The sequence below is a fragment of the Musa acuminata genome, chromosome BXJ1-6 (assembly GCF_036884655.1).
Source record: "Musa acuminata AAA Group cultivar baxijiao chromosome BXJ1-6, Cavendish_Baxijiao_AAA, whole genome shotgun sequence".
Lineage (NCBI taxonomy): Eukaryota > Viridiplantae > Streptophyta > Magnoliopsida > Zingiberales > Musaceae > Musa > Musa acuminata.
Window position 1 is genome coordinate 15,894,229 of NC_088332.1, and position 15,772 is coordinate 15,910,000.

The window sequence follows — 15,772 nt, forward strand, 5'->3', positions numbered from 1 at the left end:
CAGTTCTTATTCAAATGAAGCCTCCTTGCGAGCTGACCCAAAGACAATCTTAATTCATACAACATTCAAGAATATACCGAACCTTACTTGGCAGTAGGTTAAGCAAAAGTTTTGTTTGCCAAACAATTGGCAAGTGTAAATATTAACACCTTGTAGTACATTCATATTGGATATGCTTTCCCAAATACTGAATAATTTGTGTTTCTTGCATTTCAGTCATTACTAGAGCTACATGATGGGCGGAAAACTTTCACAAGTGAGGGTGTTTTGAACGCCCATAATTCCACAAGGTCTATATCTAAGATTAATAAAGTCGTAAGTGGAAAGTATTACCAAATCATCATCAAAAGGGAATCCCATCCACCAATTTATATTTGTAATTCAGCTGAAAGCAAAACCACTCATCCATAATTTCCACCTGCATGCTTCTTATGAACTCGTGAAACCAACTTAGTACAAGCACATTATGTACTTGCCAAGTCCAAATCTCCTGTCGAACTAAACCATGTCACTACAGATTTCAGAGAAAGACATTTCAGGTTTAGCCTTAATGGACTCACTTGCTACTGGAAGCAAACAGTTTGACATAAGAAAATATATAAATATATACTGCAATTAAATATTGTTAACATAATTTAACCAAAGGCAATTTCAATTATTTCACCACCTCATTTATCATGTAGAAAAAGAAATGAGTCCTGTGACATGATGATCAGCAACATAATTTCAGAAAAGTTGATATTTTGAGTTGTCTTTATTGCTCCGAAATCAGTGTGTCAATTGTTCTCACAAAACAGTCCATTAAGTAAATAAGATGAAGCTCCAATTGTCGACATTGAGGACTTCCTTGTACCAAGACATAATAAATGGTTACAGTGCAATTCATAACCACCTTAAAGGAAAGAGTACTAAACGGTACTACAACACGGTTCAATTACTATCATAATTAGAAATACAACAAGGGGATTGTACATCCAGCTGGCTGTAACTGTTACCAATGTTAGAAATGACGTAAAATGCTGCAGCAACTTCTAGGATTATTGACTCGAGTTAGACCGTAAATGGGTTGACATAAGTCCAGTGCCTTCACTACAGAACACTCGTTCCACTTTAACATTCATCTATGTCCAACTTGAGACCATCAAAGTTCAATCTACATTATTAAGTGGTCCATCCCAATTTCTAACCAGTATCTTGTTTCCCTTTGATCTATTCCTTGCTTCCAGCTCCAAAAAATAGTACTCATGTCTTCATAGATGACCTATTTATTTCTGTTTTCAACTTGATACTTTTGACAAACGGTGAGCATCAGTGCCAATGGTGAGGATTTTCTTTTGTGATTTAGAAATCTCGACTACAGTTGTAAGACTGAATATCGACTGTCCCCAAAGGCCTCATAGATGGGAGCAGCATGCACTTCTTCAATCAGCATTTGAAGTACTTACCATTGAAGGCCATAATTGTATAGTGCATTGTAATAACAAGCATAAATAATGATGGACACATATCTGAATTACAATAAACTAATATTGTGGTATATATTTGCTCACAAAACCTCTTTGACAAAATTAGTTCAGCAGATGATCAACTACCATTTATGAAGATGGAAGATTCTTAATGTTGGACCACAGCAAGAAATAATTGGATGGTCTTACTTGAACAACAAGCTCCTTATGATAATTATTCAAAAATGACTGTCACATTCCATTTTATATTGTTTGCGCTTTTGCTTGAACAAGATTATTATGCACATGTATTTTGCATAAGCTAAAATGTTGACCCAAAAATGTCCATCTTATCCTTATGTGCATGCAGATGATATAAATTTGACATCAAATGGTGCAGACAATACTAAAGTAAGAAACAAAATTTAAAATATGCAAAAGTTACCAATACAAACTTTCTCATTCAGATCTATGGACCAAGATGAATCACCTGGTAGCAAATTGTCAGCTTTGCACAACTAAACCTGGGTTTCACTGTGTACTAGCAACCCTAACAATATTAATAGTCAGCCTAGCCTACTCTAAGAACTCGAGCAAATTAAAATCACTCTATATACAGGTTCTTTCACTGGATGCAAATATATACCTTATTACCCATTACCTCTCCTTGTAACTCTTATACTCAGCATTTAATATCACTCATCTAATATCTTGAAGAACCAAATCAGAAAAAGATCATAAGTGCAACCACCAGTATAAGAATCTTGATAATTATCATAAAGATTGCTTGAAACAAGTTCAAGCAAATGATACTGGACCAAAGGATTCAAATCAAGCACCAGGCAACAGAATTTTCCAGATCACCAGAACTTGATACCGGTGGTGGCAACTTGGAAACCAAGTTGATTGATCTCAAAGAGAAGATGACAACTCAAATACCACCATTGAACTAAATATGGGAATACACCATTCTAAAAAACCTTGGTGCAATACTTGCAATAAACAGAGTCAATATGGACTATCTGATTGGAATTTCATTAACGGATCATAGATTCAGCTAACAATTAACAAACTTTTTGGTATAAACAAGGCTAATTATTCCTTAAACTATTCCAAGACTAGGAAGCAGAAGCTCTAGCAGAAACTGAGAAAGGATTTAAAGATGACTTTTTTTACAGCAGGTGAGAGATGAACTAAAGAAACCCATTAAGCATAAAGCCTCACTAACCTAATGTTTGCCGGCATGACCCATTTCAAAGAGCAAGACAGTGATGATAGAGATAAACTCCTGTTCATGAATAGCCAACAAATAGCCCCTTCTTAAGGATCAGAGCCAACTCCATGGCGTTTTTACTAGTCTTCAGATTCACATCTCCAGACAAAATCGAGCAGAGATCCAAAACCCCTTCTTCAGTGGCCTCGACGGCCATAACTTTGCTATCTGAGCACACCAAATTCAGCACCAGGAGGGCGTGCTCAATGGCTCTGGGGCTTCCGGCTCTTACCACCTCAGCCAACACCCTAACAAATCCGCTCAACTTCCTCATCTCTTCCTTCCCTTCACGGCACTTGGCTAGGAGGCCCAGGACCCGCACTGCCCTCTCCGAGCCCTCGCTGACGAGGCGGAGGAGCGGTGGCACGGCACCAGCACGGATGGTCCGCCGTCTGTTCTCGGCGAACTTACACAACTCGTAGAGGGCCGTGGCCGCCTCCCGCCGCTCCCGACCGCCGCCTTCACGGAGGAGCGCGGCGAGGCGGGGAATCGCTGCGGGGTGGGCGCCGATGGTGGCCTTGTTGACCTCTACGACAGCGAGGCTGGTGAGGAGCGTGGCAGCGAGGGCGGCAGCGGATGAGCCGGAGCCGCCGCGGAGAGCGGCAACGAGGGGATCGAGGGCGCCCTCGGCGACGAGGCCGACGCGGGCGTCGTCGCCGTCGAGGGAGAGGTGGAGGAGGGCGTGGAGGGAGAGCTCTTGGAGGTCGGGGCGGTCGGGGGCAGCGGCGTGGCGGAGGAGGACGGAGGCGGCGCCTGAGTCGGCGAGGAGGCGGCGGGCGGCGTGTCGCCCGTGCTGGGCTAGCCGGAGGACGGCGGCGAGGGAGGGGGTGTCGGAGGGGAAGGAGAGGCGGGCGAGGAGCAAGGCGTCGTCGGTGACGGCGGCGGCGGGGCGCAGGGAGAGGAAGTTGGAGATGAGGCTGCGGAGGGCGTGGTTGGGGATGAGGGAGGGGGAGGAGGGCAGTGGGAGGTTGGTGAGGGGGCAGGTGCGGTTACCGGAGTCGAGCCAGCGCTGGATGGAGGCGCGGTCGAAGGTGTGGCCGGAGGAGAGGATCACCGGGTCGGTCATCACCTCCATCGATATCGGGCACCGGAAGTCCTCCGGCAACTCCGCCTCCACTTCCATCCCCCTCTCTCTCTTCTTCTTCTTCTTCTTCTTCGTCTTCTGCTTCTTCGTAGGGAGGGAAGGTAGGAAGGAAGGAGGCAAAACAGCAAATGGTTGTGTGCGTTTGGGACAGGAAATAGAAGGGGGGACAGATAACGTGAAATGAAATGACTAAAATTTCCATTGGCGAAGCGCCGGGGTTTGGAAATGAAGGTGGATTTGTTTGTTTAAAGAGGGGTATTAAAATAAAAAGAGAGCACTTCTTTTTTACATATTTATCGTTCCACAGTTTAGAAATATATTAATATTATAGAGCGATTTCCCTCACATTTTAGATATTTTCCAATCAATTACTTTATTTTGTTTTTTTAAACAGTATTTTTATTTAAAAAAATGTTCAAACTGTTCCTCAAACGAGTCAAATGAAAACAAAAACTAATAAAAATATAAAAAAATTTGTTGAATTTTTTTAAAAAGATATTTTTTAATTAAAAATATTATTTGAAAAAAAAAAATAAAAGAGGGGCACTTTAGAAAATACCCCAAATATAGGTATTTTCTAAAGAAACCGCCCAATATCATACACATAACTCACATCCATAAAAAAAAAATTCATTATTATTAACTATATTTGACGCTGATAAATAGAACATATATATATATATATATATATATATATATATATATATATATATATAATTTAACTCTAAATTTTAGGTATCATGCGATATGAGAATGAAATATTTTTATACTAAAAAAAAGAAAATAAATTTGTTGCAGTTATAATGGGCAGAAGCATCTCAACCTAAAATCAAACATCAAACATACTGTATGGATTACATGATTGGGATTATAATGACTCATAATTGTACATAATTAGGTCCCACATTAAGCCAAACATTGACTTGCATGTGCTAGACAAATCATAGAACAGGGACAGAAGAACGAATCAATTAAAAGTTTACTGTTATCGAAGAGTGTCATAGCATTGTTTCAGAAGATTACCCAAATACGAGGACAAAGTATCAATTAAAATGAAAGAATGAAAAGAAAAGAAAGAAAGAAAGACAAGTATTTAGAGTGCACTAGACATATAAATTTAACAGTATCAAATTCTTGTTTGGTAATATACTCGATTATCCACAAGAATATTTATTATCAAAGCAAGCAAAGTATGATACTTGGTTGGTCTTCAGATAATTCAAGTATCTGAGTGGTACATTAACTTATAGGTATTCACCATTGTCATTCATACGGTATCAGGAATTAGCACTTCCTATCCATAAATACTGATCACTACAAACTAGTACAAGTATTATTAGTATTAAAAACATTGCTTAGAACAATAAAAGAACAAGAAAAAGGGGATATGGCATATGAGGTAAAAAGCAGCAGAAGTATTAGAGAAAATACTTGATCAAGGTAAATGACTTCTTCAAAATCACCAAGTGAATTACGCAAATACAGAATCTTCAATGTTGAATGGTAAGAGTAGTCTGATATGTGTAAGACAGGTACCAACATGTTGGTTTTCTCCTCTACAATTGTTGCTGGCACAGGTACGAGCAGTTGACACATCCATCACCTATCAAGAAGAAGACTGATTAGTTGAACATCCAATGCTGTCAAAAGACCTCAAAATAATCATGCAGATTGGACATGCCTTGTTGTAGATCTGAATATGGTCGTGGCATTTCTCCATATCATCCACTATTATTGAAGAACATGGGATGAAGCATCCAAACTAGACCCACAAGTTCACAGGCAAGGAACATGCAGCATCAGTAAAATTCTTCACAACAAGATTTCTGACCTTGATGCTGTAGCAGAGTCTGCTACTAGTTCATGTATTAGCTGTTTTTATGTGCAGAAGCAGAAAAAAGAAAAGAAGAAACAAGGTTAACTCATACTTGTGAACTGCAGGTTTGCACACATATAGTTGTAATCTTTGCACAAAATCCATAATACTGTGCCTGGAAATGCAGATATGTAAAAACATGTCTAGGAAAAACAAGCTTCAATAGCTGCATAAGGATAATTTGCCATAGTTTCTCAAGAACATTCATTAACCAAAGAACACAAACACTCGCCATGCTTCGAATGCACATAATATGTGCTTTAATTACTGGCCGTACCTCCATTTTGCTCAACATAATTGGAAATATGAGCAGCAGAAAAATTGGCAGCAGAAAAATCGACTACTAGTTCGTTAGTAGTCGACCCTTTCTTTATATGTCTTAACTAAAAAGCCATTTTAGAATATCATAATTTAGAAACACAATTACATGGTCACAGAACATAGGGCCCCAAGAGGAGGTTCAAACTTCAGGGGACCATACTTGGGACCTTGTTACAAATACTTACTTGACACCTTCCTCATCTTACCTTAGCTGGCAGCATCCATGTGCAGTAATTTCCAACCTGTAAACTTGGATATTGTAGTAACTTATCAGGTTTTCACAATTCACCTTGAAAACCAGATTGTAATGTTAGATCAGGAAACCTGCATTAGATGATGGATCATGACAGCTGAACTCCAAATCTTGGTGTGGTGTCTCAACACCCTCAAACAACAGGGTTCTGGAATTGTCCTGCACCAGTTGATGAGTAAACGAGCATAATTTTTGACAAACAAGTAGCAGAAACATGAACACGACATTTCAGTGCCTGGTAAATACAGAAGATACACTCAACAATTGTCCACTTTTTCAGAACTGACAAGCAAACCATGTGATTACTTAGTCTTCAATATACAAGCATTATATGGAGGTGTAGATCTGCTGAAGAAGTCACTTTCCAACGACCATTATCCATGTCATTTCTTGGAACTGAGTAAAGAGAGTCGCAAATTTATTTAACACCAGCTTATATGGCAAAGAGCAACTTAAATTAACATCATCAATGTCAACGAGGTACATAATGATTGTGGCACCAACATGACCATTCACTCACAAAGCATGCAAATAATTAACCAACAACTGATGCTTGGAGATTGTAGTAACTCATCTGGTTTTTACAATTTACCTTAATATGTGTTGTCAACCTTGTACACTATGATACCACAAACTGAGACAACTTTAGTTTGTCCCTTAAATGGCAAATGATCTCAAGTGATACTGAGTACCAGATACCTAACAGACAGCAGATGGGCCTACATTCTACAGAGATTTAGTTCGGTCATCACAACTCATCATCATACTATCGCACGTAGTATCGGTACTTCAAATCAAAGTTTCTGCAGTGGCCGATCAACATTAAAACATGGATGCTCTAGATATATCACAAACAAATCTTCTGTTTAAATCAAAATAAGCAATATAAGGCCCGATTTTGATTGTATAATGGAGAAGAAAACTTGCACAATGACTCTAGAAGTCAACATGACAACACAAAGTGATTGTCTTCAGAGATAACCAGTGCATTCAAAATCATTAAACAATTTAATTACTCATATGATACACATAACTGGTCTTCCTTGGTCAAGTTACTAAAGTGGAGCTTTCCTTCGTATCAACTGAACTGTGTGAGAAACATTCGGTCTTGCCACATTAAAGATTTAAAATCTTTAAACTGGTTTATAACTTCTAATCCTTAAAGCATAATTGATACATATACATTGCCGTAACAGGAAAAAATATATATGAATCATAAATCCTACAACATTTCACTTCCTTTGCAGAGTCTATTCCACCATTTTGACCTTAAAGCGAACAAAAGAATATATAAATTTCCTAGGTATTATAGCTAAGATTAATTGCCAAGAACTCACAGTGATATGTATACGAAGGAAAAGTTCTAACCTTTGTGCTCATCGACGGCATCATGATACTCTTGCTTCTCTTCAGGCGCGGGAGGGAGCTCTACCTCCTCTACAGGCAATGCGGAGCCATTGACACGAGGTGCTAACAATCCCCCGGCCCCTGATGCGTCGCTGCCGGCTCCATCATCGGGATAGCGGACCACGACAACAGGACAAACACAGTGATGCACGCAGTAATCGCTGACGCTCCCGAGCCGGCTCTTGCTGCTCCTCCTGGAGGCACCGAAGCCCCTGCTCCCCATAATGACCGCGCTGAGGCCGTGCCCCTCGATCTCGTGGCACATGTCCCTTGATAATGTGGATCTTGAAGACGACAAGTGGCTGCGCGAGGTCCTGCGCCTCGGTGGTCGTGAAGGCGTCGAAGTCCTCCTCCAACTTCTGCGGCGGCACCTCCTATAGCGGGTCGTCGAAGGCGGAGGCGGAGACGGAAAGGTCGATGGCGCCCCAATCATCGCAGTAAGGACGCCGGTGGGCGGACATGGAGGAGGACGACGGCGTCGCCGGGGCGGAGGTAGTTCTGGACGGCCCACTTGACGGCGTTGGCGCTCTCGTCGCAGAGGTCGACGGCGATGGCGATCCGGCGGTGGGAACCGGGGCTGGCGGCAGCAGCGGCGGAGAGGAAAAAGCGGGGGGACGAGGGCTCGATTGCCGGCGGCCGGCCCTGTCTGTCGGACTTCGGGGGCGTCTGCTGGGCTTCCATGGCAACGATGGGAGGGTCTCTGTTGCGGCGACGCAAATCGAGAGGACGAGAGCGAGAAGGCGTTCGATGGGGTCGATCAATGTGTAATCTTCTTTCCCGTTAATCTCTCTCTCCTATCAAACAAAGGACTTCGATTTGGACAAGCAAGCAAGCAGGGTCGAGTCGAAGATCAACTTAATCCAAACCGTGGTCAAAATTTCGCATGGGCAAGGCGTAGAGGAAGCAAACCGAGGAAAGCGAAAGGGGTGACGGGTCGCATCCGCCATTGGCAGAGCCCCGAGAACCACGAGCTCCACCTGCTCGATCATTTGCCCGGCATCAAATTGGACCGGCTCCGTCGCCTGATCCACCTCGATTTGGATTGAAGCCAAAGCTCGCTGTTCTAACAGGGTCAGTTGCAACAGAAGAAAACAGACGCACGAGAATCATGGCTTCTCGGTCGAGGTAGGTGACGGCGAGATAGGCCACGAATTGACCACGCTACTCGGCGGCGACGCCGCCCATTCCAAGGAAGACCGACTACAAACGCTTCCCGTGCTTGCTTTCCATGGAAACATTACCTTCCAAATCAAGGAGAAGGCGTCTCCGCTGGCGGAGAGGGCGGCTAATGGCTACTCTCCGTTGCCAGAGAAATCCACCGGCTTCTCAAGAAGTCCTCCGTTGCTTCCTGTATTCCGCGACGAAGAACGATGTAAAGATCAAAAGGATGCGGATCCTAAACATCCTACCCGAATCCGATCAATGAATTGGGATCTGAATCCGGATCCTATGCCGTGAGGCATCTCTCGCACGCGCCTCGTCACCTGGCGATGCGACCACACGTCCCGCGGGAGCAAGCAACGCCACTTCCGGATCCTTCGTACCGCCACGTGCCGTCGGTCATTCTCCTAAATCCATCGGCAAAGGGCCCATCGTTTCCAATTACCCGGTGAACCTTTCCACGGCACCGGCTATATCTCGCCCACCGGAACGTCCCTCCCTCGATATATAGAGCCTTGGGGGTGTTCCTGCGTGGCATTCGTACGGTGTGCTGGTGTCGGTGGTGCGTTCGCTGGATGAGCTTGCGGTACATGAGCCGGGTGGTGGTGCAGGGCGGGGCGAGGGCGGCGCAGGGGATCCGCGACCATGCGTCCAGGTCGGTGAAGGACGGCGCCGCCGCCTCCTCTTCCTCGTCCAACAGAGCGAGGCGGCTTTCCAGGGCGGTCGACGACTCCTCCGTTCTCAAGGCCAGCTGCGCCGCCGAGGTAGACAAGAGGAAGCGGGCCGAGGAGTCTCTGCGCACGGTGATGTATCTCAGCTGCTGGGGCCCCAACTGAGGGACCTAAGAAGATGAATTAGTCTGTGCAAATGCAAAACAGAGGAATAAGGGAAATAGAAGTTCATATGTGATGATCTCTTTGTTCTTTGGAAAGAACCTGTTGATATTATCATCTGTGTTGCTTTGTTCTTTTAGATTTTTGCTTTTGACAGAAACTATTTTCTTGTATCTAAATCTAATCATTAATCCTAAAACGTATAATCCCAGGATATAATTTCATCTATTATAAATAATATATATGTTTGAATTTTAAATCAAGTTTTTCTACTTTAGTACTTCAAAATATAAGCTTTTAGATGAAATGATAGTAATTATCAGAACGATGGATCGAAGTGCCGACAACATAAATCAATAGATCGTCACCGAGACGGCGGAGGACAAATTAGATTCGACATCAAACACCTTTCGATCTCAGAGAGAAGTTCCATTAATCTGGATGAATATCTATGCGTCGGTACGAGCGACTCTATTTGGGTCCCCAGCAGTCCCAGTAGACGAGCTTGGACAAGGACGCCTCCGTGCGCTTGGCTCTCTCCGCGGCTCCCTCCCCGCCTCTCCTCCACTGATCCATGGCGGAGGAGACTCGCGTGGCCCGAGAGATGGAGGCCACGCTGCGCTTGGCTCGCTGGTGGAGCGACCTGAGAGCGTAGTTCCACCGGCACAGCCCTAACTGATCCTTGAGCGCCTCCACCGCCGCCACGCTCGCGGCGATCACCAGCGAAGCCTTGCTCGCTGAAGCCATGTTTACGGACTTGGATCTGGCTCTCAGAGTTCGACGGGGAGTGACAGCGCAGATGCCAGACTCTCTCTCTCTCTCTCTCTATATATATATATATATGTATATATATATATATATGTATATATATATATATATATATATATATATATATATATATATAACCCCCGGAGAAGAAACTGCGGATGAGACGCTGATGGTTTCTGACCTGCCAGAATACGGGGGGCTAAGTTGAGAGAGAGAAATTATTGGCTCGGCGGTGGTCCAGAAGCAGGAAACGTAATCATTCATGAAGCGAAGCGAAGCGAGAAGCCAGTAAAATGGTTGGTTTGGGTCACGGCAGGCTCAACGATGGGTTAGGATGGGACATGTGGCTTTTAATATGTCAGAAAATAAGTGAGTCAGACCATTCACCATATCTCCTGAAATCTTGATAGGAAAAAGTCTCTACCAATTAAGGATGATCGAAAGAATATTTATTTAACTATACATAATTACAGATCCCAAGCAGCGTTGAGAAGACATTTAAAATATATATAAAGAACCCAATACATATTAAAAAAAATCATATGTGATACGTGATATGTTAAAAAAATATATCATTCACGTTTTTATCAATATGACGTGACCCTGATATATATATATATATATATATATATATTCCTTTCGAGATAAAAATATCGTGCTCCCGAACGTTACTTACACAACGATCAAAGTTGGAAGAGGCTTTCCGAGCTTATCCTCTTACGCTCAAGTTAGTCCCGAAGTCAAACTTTTATGGGTGTATATTTTTTATTTCAATGCACTTCTATCTAAAGTGAGGGTGTGTTTTTATATCTGACCTTAAAAATATAATTATATCTGACCTAGAGTTGAGGGTGTGTTTCAATAGGTCTAATTCAACCCTAGTTCAAGCCTAATGAACTCCTAATCAAGTTGGCATGTTCACGCTCGAAAATTAACTTAATTAGACACTTAAACAATTTTAATTAAGTCATAATAATTATAATCATGAAACCTATGTTGTTCAACATGTCATCTATTCATCCGGTACTTCGTCCGAACCTTTAGTACATTATCTTTTCCTTTGGTATATTATCCGATCCATCGGCATGTTGACCTCACACAACATTCGATCTTCTTAACGCAATGTCTGATCCTTCCGGCCTGATACCCAAACTTTGACATAATGCTCTACGACCCAACGTATAATTCTCCTGCTTCAACAATTTACCTTTCCGTGATCTAAGTTTTTCCTTAGTTATTTATTTTAAATGCTTATTAGTTCATAAATACATCAATTGATTTCATCATCAAAATTCGAGATTCAACGATCTCATCCTTTTTTATGATGAGAACAAATTGATAATAAAACTTTAACCAGACTCCCCTATCTATATATGCTATTTTAAAATCAATAAAGTTGAATTAAAAAAAAGAATGATAATCTTTTAATGCTAGTCTTGAATTCAAATCGAAATAATTTTAATCATAAATCATAATGACTAATCATTTTAGTTAACATTTCAAAATGATCATTACACAAGACATCATCGTCATAAGTTAAAATATCATAATTCATCATCATAAGTTAAAATATCATAATTTTTCATCATTTTAGTATAATAGACTTCTCCCTCTTTATCATTAACAAAAAAAAAAAGTAAGTTTTTACTTCTCTTTCCTTTTAAAAAAGAAAAGAAGGATATCATGATGCTATTTCTCTTCATTTGCATTAATGTGTCAATTGTACAACTATTTTGATATCACATAAATATATTAATATTTAAATATATTAATATTTATTTATAAATAACGAGAAATCAAGAGATTAATTTGATGATAAGATATATAAGTTATGAATTTATAAATAACAAAAAATCAAGATAATGATCCATTTAAATGAATCTCTTTATAAAAAATCATATGAGAAGAATTCATGCGTTTGAAAGATTTCATGCCTAATTCTTTTCTAATAAAATTGAATTGTTCCTCATGCCTAATTCTTTTATAATAAAATCAAATTGTTCCTCATGATTTAGTAAAAATATCTACTAATTAATATTTTATGTCAATGAAATCCAAAAATCAATGAACATGATTCCTAATAAAATAATATTTAATATCAATAATTTATTTAAAAATTATAAATTGATTAACCAGTTAATAGATTTTGCAACAATTCAATTAGATAGATCCGAATGTTCCAATTTGAACTATTTTTTGTTAACCAAACTGAATAAAAATAATAATAATTCAATTCAATTCAACCCTTATCGGTTCGAACGTTTAAACACCCTGTTATGCTTGCAATACAAGCACCATAAACATAATCACATGAAATAAGGATCCTCTTGGTGCCGACAATGTCCAAGGAGTTGAACATTGCAAGTTTCAAAGAACGGTTTAAAACGCCAAAATAACCTTAACAGACAAGCTCAAGACCAAAGCCTTGATCTTATCATAAAACCTTCAATGATAGTTAGCTGGATAACAATGTCGTGTCGGTTTCTAAAACCGACGCTACCGGTGTACCCTTCCGATATATATCATAAGGGTACACCAATATCGGAATCGTGCTTGTGAACTGCCTTCAGGAATCGTGCTTTATATCCAACTCCTACAAATTTATGAAATGAGATATATATATGTATACATATATATATTTACATGTATATATATATATATGTATACATATGTATATACATATATATACATATATATATGTATACATATGTATATACATATATATATATATACACATAAAACTAACAAAAGAAAATTCATGCATTTGATTTCAACTTTAAGCATGACCAGGACTAAATCCCATACATTTGACCTCAGCCACATAGATATTCCCACCATTAAACTAGCAACTTAGTAACATAAACAGTTACTTGAATATGTCCAAAAAAATTTAGTGAATATCATATTCAGAAAAGCATAAGATTAAATGTTAATGAAAGCCAGAAAAAGAGGATACTTCAACGTGTTATAAATACAAACGGATGCTGCTGGCAGTTCCTTTTATCACACAAGCAGACACATAAATCACACAAAGACAAATTTGAATGGCTAAAACGCCAGATCATATGGTCATTGGTAGAATTTTCTGACTTGTGATGTGAGGCTTAATCTCCCAAGAAGTCATCTCTTCTGCTTCTCTAGGCAGAACAAAGGACAGTGAGATTTCTCTGATCATCAAGTCACCACAGAAAGGGCACTCATTTGCTATAGCATCATCCAACTGTGACCGTAGCTGTTTTATCAAATTAACTACATGTCAGCTCAGTTGTTATAGAAGCAACAAATCAAAGTTCAAAGTATACCAACTTTATCAAGAGGTGTCATGCTTGTGATAGATTCATCATTTGCGGAAACACTTGAATCATTTGTTGCCTTCTCTCCGAGTAAGCTGAGCTTCTTTTGAATGCCTAGTATATATTCAGCCTAAGCCAGCATATGATTTGTGGTTAGAACTCAGAAAAACTGAAGAGTGAGCTAAATTGTGGTTGTTTAAAACTAACAAATGCAAAGGAGGCTGTTAAATAGACATTCAAATGGCTGTATGAGCCATCAGGATTTATACAGCCATTTCCTGGTAATAATTCCTTCAAATTCTTGCTAAGAGTCCTGATGTCAGATTACTGAGCCTTCTCTCAGATGACTGACATGGTAGCTAAACAACACAATGAGACTAAACACAAACAAAATGGCTAACTTGTCACTTACTTGAGTTTCACTTGTGCACTCAGTCACATGACGAATTAGACATTGCGCATGGAAGGCGTGACCACAGGGGAAAACATAGAAAGGGGCCATAGGTCCAATTGATGTATAGCCTCTAGCCAGCCGAGGTGCCCCTCCAGCAGTTAATATTTTACGTTTGCAAACCTAATAATCAAATCAGAGAAAGATTAGATGCAATGTGAAAAGTAGTAGAACACTTTAAGGTGGCCAATCTACTCTTAAAAATAAAATGAGTTGAAGCTAGTCAAAAGTGGTTTTATGTTCCACACAATACACATTGCAATAAATAAACCATTCAAGCCTTGTGTAGTTTGTAACCGTTAAAAGTTCAAGTGAACAAAAGCACTGATCTAATCTAACTTGTCGAGGGACTACTACAAAGTAGATAGTATTATAAGGCTCCAGAAAGTATAAGAGTCAGACCAATACCCCACATTCTTCATCACGATCAATAACAGTGTATCTTTGGGCGAGAGCACTGATATCACTCCGTATATTGTCTGCGCCATGAGTAGCATCATTCATTTCTTGTTTCAGTTGCTCAATCTGCTTGTTGTAATCTTCCAATGAAGAACAGATTGCCTCCTATAACATAAATACAAGCCAGTGATTTTTTTTCTATATCATCCAATGCAATCACACATGAGCTAGCAAAATGGTAAATCCAAATAACATCAACAGCTAGCAATGGAAACCTTGGTCTACTATCATGTTTGAATTTGCAAGGATCATCATTGACCAATCTGTCTGAGAATAGGAATACTTACTTTGAAATCAACAATAAGTGCAAAGTCAGAGAATAGGAAACTTACTTTGAAGTCATCAATAAGCGCAAAGTCCGGGAAGAATGGGAGAATATCCTCAATCTTCAGAAGTCCATCAGTCTCCTTGAGAAATGCTATTGCTCTTCGTATATTCTCCCTCTTAACTCCCTTCTCTTGCTCAATTACATGTTTTGCAATCATAAGCCACAATTTCTTTCTCAAGTCTTCATCATCTTCAACTTTATCTGCTTCTGCCATAGCAAGTTCTGGGTCTACCTAATGAATGAACATTCATGCTAATGTCACTATAAAACTTTTAGGAAAAAATGATTAAATATACTATGACAATCTTCATCTAACTGAAAAAATTGCCAAAATATGCTCTCAATGTCCCAACATCCGCTAAGAAGCACATCATCACAACAGGACCTGGGTAAACCAATTACGTTAACCTAAACAACTAATATGCATATGATTTAAAATTTTAAATAACATGTTTGCTCTGTTCCGGGAGTTACATAATACTATATTTCTTAAAATTTTAAAATGTAGTAGTGGTATGACGAGAGGCAGATAAAGGTCAAAGAAAACTTTATTAAAACCAACAAAAGAGATCTGATTGCTACTTGTTTGACTAGTGATATTGCCCTAAATAGAAACTGATGGCAACAAAGAGCCATGTGGTCATTCAAATAATTAGGACATTATGGCTTATTGTTGTTGTACAGTTGCTATGAACATCTAGCAATATAACGCATGAGCGAAAAAGAAAAGAATAGTGTGCTGATAACACTAAACAAAGAGAAACAGAACAATTAGGACAGAGAAGCATGAAAATGCTTAACAAAAACATACCTGCAATGC

General features: G+C 40.0%; 2 protein-coding genes and 1 pseudogene across 3 annotated transcripts in view; all 3 read right to left on the reverse strand.

Annotated features, from left to right (window-relative positions):
* Positions 1-57: 57 nt before the first annotated feature.
* On the reverse strand, positions 58-4,133 carry LOC135585978 (U-box domain-containing protein 8-like). Of its 2 annotated transcripts, none has more exons than XM_065187759.1 (2): positions 2,674-4,133; positions 58-490 (listed from the first exon to the last, which is right to left on the reverse strand). In XM_065187759.1, the coding sequence occupies exon 1, from the start codon at positions 3,839-3,841 to the stop codon at positions 2,738-2,740; it is 1,104 nt and encodes a 367-aa protein (XP_065043831.1). In that variant the 5' UTR covers positions 3,842-4,133; the 3' UTR covers positions 58-490; positions 2,674-2,737. The 2 variants fall into 2 exon arrangements, with proteins under 2 accessions (XP_065043831.1, XP_065043830.1); XM_065187758.1 differs by having other exon boundaries at positions 58-511.
* A 429-nt stretch (positions 4,134-4,562) lies between these two features.
* On the reverse strand, positions 4,563-10,129 carry LOC135676501 (universal stress protein PHOS32-like; annotated as a pseudogene).
* A 3,133-nt stretch (positions 10,130-13,262) lies between these two features.
* Positions 13,263-15,772, reverse strand: part of LOC103988187 (vacuolar sorting protein 18) — a 29,979-nt gene continuing 27,469 nt past the window's right edge. Inside the window, exons 18-23 of the mRNA XM_009406741.3 lie at positions 15,764-15,772; positions 14,957-15,184; positions 14,574-14,729; positions 14,127-14,288; positions 13,728-13,844; positions 13,263-13,653 (exon numbers count right to left, since the gene is read on the reverse strand). The exon at positions 15,764-15,772 is cut by the window's right edge and continues 180 nt beyond it. Of these exons, the coding sequence (XP_009405016.2) occupies positions 13,483-13,653; positions 13,728-13,844; positions 14,127-14,288; positions 14,574-14,729; positions 14,957-15,184; positions 15,764-15,772 (843 nt within the window). The 3' untranslated portion in view covers positions 13,263-13,482. The remainder of the gene's footprint in view (positions 13,654-13,727; positions 13,845-14,126; positions 14,289-14,573; positions 14,730-14,956; positions 15,185-15,763) is intronic.

Excerpts from the sequence above, each read along its gene's own strand:
- LOC135585978 (XM_065187759.1), bottom strand. The coding sequence starts at position 3,841 with ATGGAAGTGGAGGCGGAGTTGCCGGAGGACTTCCGGTGCCCGATATCG.